At 57.9% G+C, this 4,275-nt stretch overlaps 1 protein-coding gene across 2 annotated transcripts; it reads left to right on the top strand.

The window, feature by feature from the left end:
- The first annotated feature begins 236 nt into the window (after positions 1-236).
- On the top strand, positions 237-4,057 carry LOC308186703 (uncharacterized protein). Of its 2 annotated transcripts, XR_013944197.1 has the most exons (8): positions 246-452; positions 741-894; positions 1,102-1,346; positions 1,567-1,652; positions 1,999-2,114; positions 2,225-2,321; positions 2,458-3,028; positions 3,907-4,057. XR_013944197.1 is itself a non-coding variant. In XM_080608831.1 (7 exons), the coding sequence occupies exons 3-7, from the start codon at positions 1,182-1,184 to the stop codon at positions 2,972-2,974; spliced, it is 981 nt and encodes a 326-aa protein (XP_080464957.1). In that variant the 5' UTR covers positions 237-452; positions 741-894; positions 1,102-1,181; the 3' UTR covers positions 2,975-3,898. The 2 variants fall into 2 exon arrangements, 1 of the variants encoding a protein (XP_080464957.1); XM_080608831.1 differs by lacking the exon at positions 3,907-4,057 and having other exon boundaries at positions 237-452; positions 2,458-3,898.
- The last annotated feature ends 218 nt before the right edge of the window (positions 4,058-4,275 follow it).

The following is a 4,275-nucleotide window of genomic DNA, read 5'->3' as shown; positions in this document are numbered from 1 at the left end:
GGGGGAGGTGGGCGCCGGGTCCTGCATCCTGGATTGTCCGGAGGACGAGCGCAGGGATGAGCCTGCGAGTGACCTTCGCTGACAATGTGAAACCCGCCTGCGTGAGGCGGACCCAGATGGATTTCTGGGATGGGATGAAGCACGGATGCTTGATGCCCAAAACCACTGCCAAAGGTACGGGCAAACCCGGCACCGCAGGAGTGTGGCTGACCCACATTTGGGGCTTTCCGTGGGGAGGACCCGGCTCTGTGGTCATCTCTGGGGAGGTCTCTGTTTGGGGCCGGAGATGTGATGGCTCTTTTCATCCGCCACCAAAACGCGGGGCTGGGGGTGCTGGGAGGGTGGCAGCCACCAGACGCAGAGCGTGACCTGATTTTCTTTGTCTTCCAGATCGAAAAGCTGTCTGGGATGCAGTGTCTGTCTACATCCAGGAGCACCTCTTGCTTCACCAGGTGGGTTGGCACCCACGTCCCCCTTGTTCCCCTCCTCAGAAGCAGGAAACCCACCCCAAAAGTCCCCACCAAGAGACCAAGAGGTATCGCACAAGTGCGGTGTTGCTTGTGGTAGGTGGTGTGGTATCTCAGGGCTGTCGCTGGAAGCCCCTGGATCCCCTCAGCCTGGCTCCCAACAGCGGGAAGGGCACAGCAGGACCTAAAGCACTGTCCCTGGATGGGACCACCTCTGGCTCTTCCTCCAGCTGATCCTTAACCTTCGGCCCTTCTGTTCTCTTCCACTTGCAGGGTGTCCGTATTCCTGCCCTTGGCTCCTTTGATGTTGTCCCCAGATGGGTCAAGGTTGGGAATGAGACAATAATTTTCCTGAAGCCTGTGTTCTACCTGGCCAGGAACCTTATAGTTTCTCACAACCTCACGGACAACAAGGAGTACCTGCCAGGTAAGAGGGTGCATGAATCCCTTGCTGCATGGATGATCCCCTCCCTGGTTCTGAGATGCTTCCCAAAAAAAAAGCAAAGCGTCCCCTGCACGGAGCAGGTCCCAAACCGAAACCTTTCTGGGTGATGACTGCAATGAGCAGCACCTGGGGAACACGCGAGGAAGGGCTGCGGGTGACCGACTCCATCCCTCTTGTTTGGTTTTCCAGGCCACAAGGAGCTGGAACCCCTCAAATTTGCTGAGGTGGCTGCTGCTGCCTCCGTGTCCTGGAAGAAGGTGGAGGGCTACATGCGAGGCACCACGTCCCTCATTTCTCACTGCCTGGGGAAGGGGGAGAACATCGCCCTCGTCCTGAGGGACCTGGGGGTGCTCCTTATCGAAGGCACAAAGGTGCAAATGAAATTCTATTACGAATTCTTGGAGATGTTGTCTGGGAAGGAGAACCTCAAAAAGGTGAGGGTTTTGTTTTCCCCACGGCCTGGGCAGCCTCACAAGGGGGCAGCAGCAATGCCTGCCCTTGGCCCACCCATACCTCTTGGGTTGGATCTCTTGGCAAGCCTCTTGGGGTGGCCAAGAGCTGCGGTCCTGCCGGCTCCCGCTGCCCTGGGCTCCTCCAGGACCGAGTGGAGGCCAGGCAAGGGACATTTGCCATCTCCATGCTCCTCCACTGCAGGTCCCCGAGTTGTTGGAGATGGTGGTGTCCCGGCTGGAACCCGTGGCCTCCCTGACCTTCTCTGGCCGTGTCATCATCTTTCCTGAGTAAGTATGTTTGCGGCTGTGGCCGCTGCTCCGGTTCAGTAGCATTTGCTCCTTTGCCCTCATGGGTGCCCAGCCATGGGGACACAGGGCAGCAACTGCTGTTGGTGTCCCCATGCTGCGGTAATTGCTGTGAGGTAGATCTAGTGGGACAGACGGAGGAGTTCAGGCAACGTCTGCTTCCCATCGAGGGCTGGGCTTCTTTGCTGGGTGACCCCATTCCTCAGGACAGTCCTTGGGGACGGGGCCTTTACGACAACGTGAAAATGTCTCCGTGAGCGGGTGAGCATGGGAAGCGGCAAGGGCTGGTGGTGCCATGGGTCATGTCAATCTCTTCTCCTTGTGCCAGGTTTGAAATGGAGAGTGTGCCCAAACCACCACCACGCAGAGGCCATCTCAAGGCCCATGATGGTGACATGCAGAAGAAGGAAGGAGCTTTGCCAGCTCTCGGGCAGGGCGAGAAAGGTAAAGCAGCTTCTGGCTCCTTTCCACAGCGTGGGCTGCCCGCTTTTGTGATCTGTGGGGAAAATCTCTTCTGTGGTGATGCTGACGATGTCTTTCCTTCACAATTCCAGTGGGATTTTTGTCCCTCAGCCGCTCACAGATGACAACACAAGTGGCCTCTCAGCAGTGGGAAAAGGCGGAGATAAAGCAGAGGACGGCCTTGTTCACGTGAGGATGGAGGGAGTGGAGGGGTGGGATGGGGCTGCCGGGAGCCCCCCAGCCATGGGGACTGCCTGGGGGGCGCAGGCTGTGGCCGCAAAGCCGTCGCTCACTCAGGCAGAGCTGACCTGGATTTTCCTTTCAGCAAGCTACCAGCGATCCCGGAGCAGCTTCCTCAGAAGGGCAGAGGCCCACCACAGGGCAAATCTGCAGGCGGAGGCCAAGCAGGAGACCTGGGCCGAGCAAAGGCAGCCAAAGGCTGGAGGTTCGGAGGGGAAGGAGCAGAGAAATTTCTCTGTGAAGCGAAAATGCTGAAGACAGCTGCAAGAAGGCACTCCCACCCTCGAGAGCCCACCACGCTGACAGTCCCTGTCATAACCATACTGTCGCCAGCGAGCTCGGAGGCCAGCCTCCCCGAAGAACCCACTTTCAACGTCTTCAAACTACAGCCACCAAGAGGCGAGGCAGCGCAGCTGCTAAAATCGAGGCCCGAGTCTTTCTGGTCGCTGATGAAAGAACCTCAGAAGAAGGTGCTGTCAGCACACAGCACAAAGAGCCCCCAGCCGCTGCCACCGCTGTGCGAAGCGCCCGTGTCACTGCAGCCCCATCCACCAAAGGGCAGACCAGGGATCACCAGGACGGAGAGGCCCTGGCCACACTGATCAGGGCTTGCAGTGCCCTGAGGAGAGATCGTTCCTCTGGAGGTGGCCGGACAGGTATGGGATTCGAAGAACCATAGGAGCATTTAGGTTGGAAAAGACCTCTGACTGTTGATCAAGTGTTGATCGGAGTTGATCAAGTCCAACCGTGAACCTAGCACTGCCAAGTCTGCCACTAAACGATGTCTGTAAGCAGCAGATCCCCACATCTTTTGAATACCTCCAGTGATGGCGACTCAGCAACATCCCCGGGCCCCTGTTCCAATGCCCTACAAGGCTTTCAGTGAAGAAATGTTTCCTAATATCCAACCTTAACCTCCCCTGGTGCAACTTGAGGCCATTTCCTTGGCCTGTTGCTTGTTGTGTGGGAGAAGAGACCGATCCCTACCCTGCTCCAACCTCCTTTGAGGCGGTGGCAGGGAGAAGCTGTAGGTTCACATTTGAGTCACTGCTGGGTGCTGTCTCCTTGTAGGAAGGCAGAGTTTTGGGGGCAGTGGGGGCTGTTGGGAGCCCCCTCGGTGCTGGTCGATGGAATGGCTGCGTTCCCTGCAGCCGTTAGACACAAGTCCCTCCTTTTGCAGTGCTGTCCTCCCTTCTGCTGACACGCAGACACACCAGGCCACGTCTCCTGTCAGCGCGGGGAAGGCCTAACAAAGCAGGAGGCTGCTCACGGCCAGAGGGGAGAGGGTTTGTCTGCAGCTGGGTGCTGCTTTGGAGGCGTGTTGGGAAGAGAAGGGCTTTTTGGGTGGGCCTGGCAGAGCTTAGGAGCAAAACCCTGCTGCTGGCCGGGGTCTGGTGAAGGGGTAAAGAGAGGGAGGGAAATGGCGGCCCTGCCCTCGCTGTTGTGGCCTGAAGCCATGCCCGGGGTCTGCGTGGGGGCAAAGAGCTCCAAAAAGTGGCAGTGCTGACTCAGAAGCGTTTCTCTTGTTTTCCAGAGATCCATCAGTCTTTGGACCACAAGGAGCGAGATGGTGGAAATCATAAAGAATGTCTTGCGAAAGATGCTTGAGTTCTCATTTGTTCACAATGCGGTCTCACCAGTATCAGGAGGAAGTTTTCCATGGGGGCTGTGGCTCTGCAATCAGCCCAAGCCGTGCTGGGATCAGGGCTGTTGCAGGGAGGTGAGGCTGGTGTGGAAGCCCTGCTCTCCTCCATCCCAGGACTGCATCTCCAGCACGTCGGGGACCATGCATACGCCCCCCATGCCCAACCCAGGAGGACTGATGTTGGTTGGTGGGAGGCCAGGGGCGATCCCACCGGGACGGACAGGTGGTGGGCGCTCTGTGGATCCTTGAGATGAAAGA

The sequence above is a fragment of the Anser brachyrhynchus genome (assembly GCF_964034855.1).
Source record: "Anser brachyrhynchus genome assembly, contig: SCAFFOLD_219, whole genome shotgun sequence".
NCBI classification, from domain to species: Eukaryota; Metazoa; Chordata; class Aves; order Anseriformes; family Anatidae; genus Anser; species Anser brachyrhynchus.
The sequence above is the reverse complement of the archived record's forward strand: the minus strand, read 5'-3'. Positions and strand labels throughout refer to the sequence as shown.

What these genes read in the sequence shown, in the direction of transcription:
- LOC308186703 (XM_080608831.1), top strand. Translation starts at nt 1,182, where the DNA reads ATGCGAGGCACCACGTCCCTCATTTCTCACTGCCTGGGGAAGGGGGAG. An exon ending in GGAAGGAGAACCTCAAAAAG is followed by an intron (nt 1,347 to 1,566) that starts GTGAGGGTTTTG and finishes CCTCCACTGCAG; the next exon opens with GTCCCCGAGTTGTTGGAGAT. An exon ending in CAGAGGACGGCCTTGTTCAC is followed by an intron (nt 2,322 to 2,457) that starts GTGAGGATGGAG and finishes TTTTCCTTTCAG; the next exon opens with CAAGCTACCAGCGATCCCGG.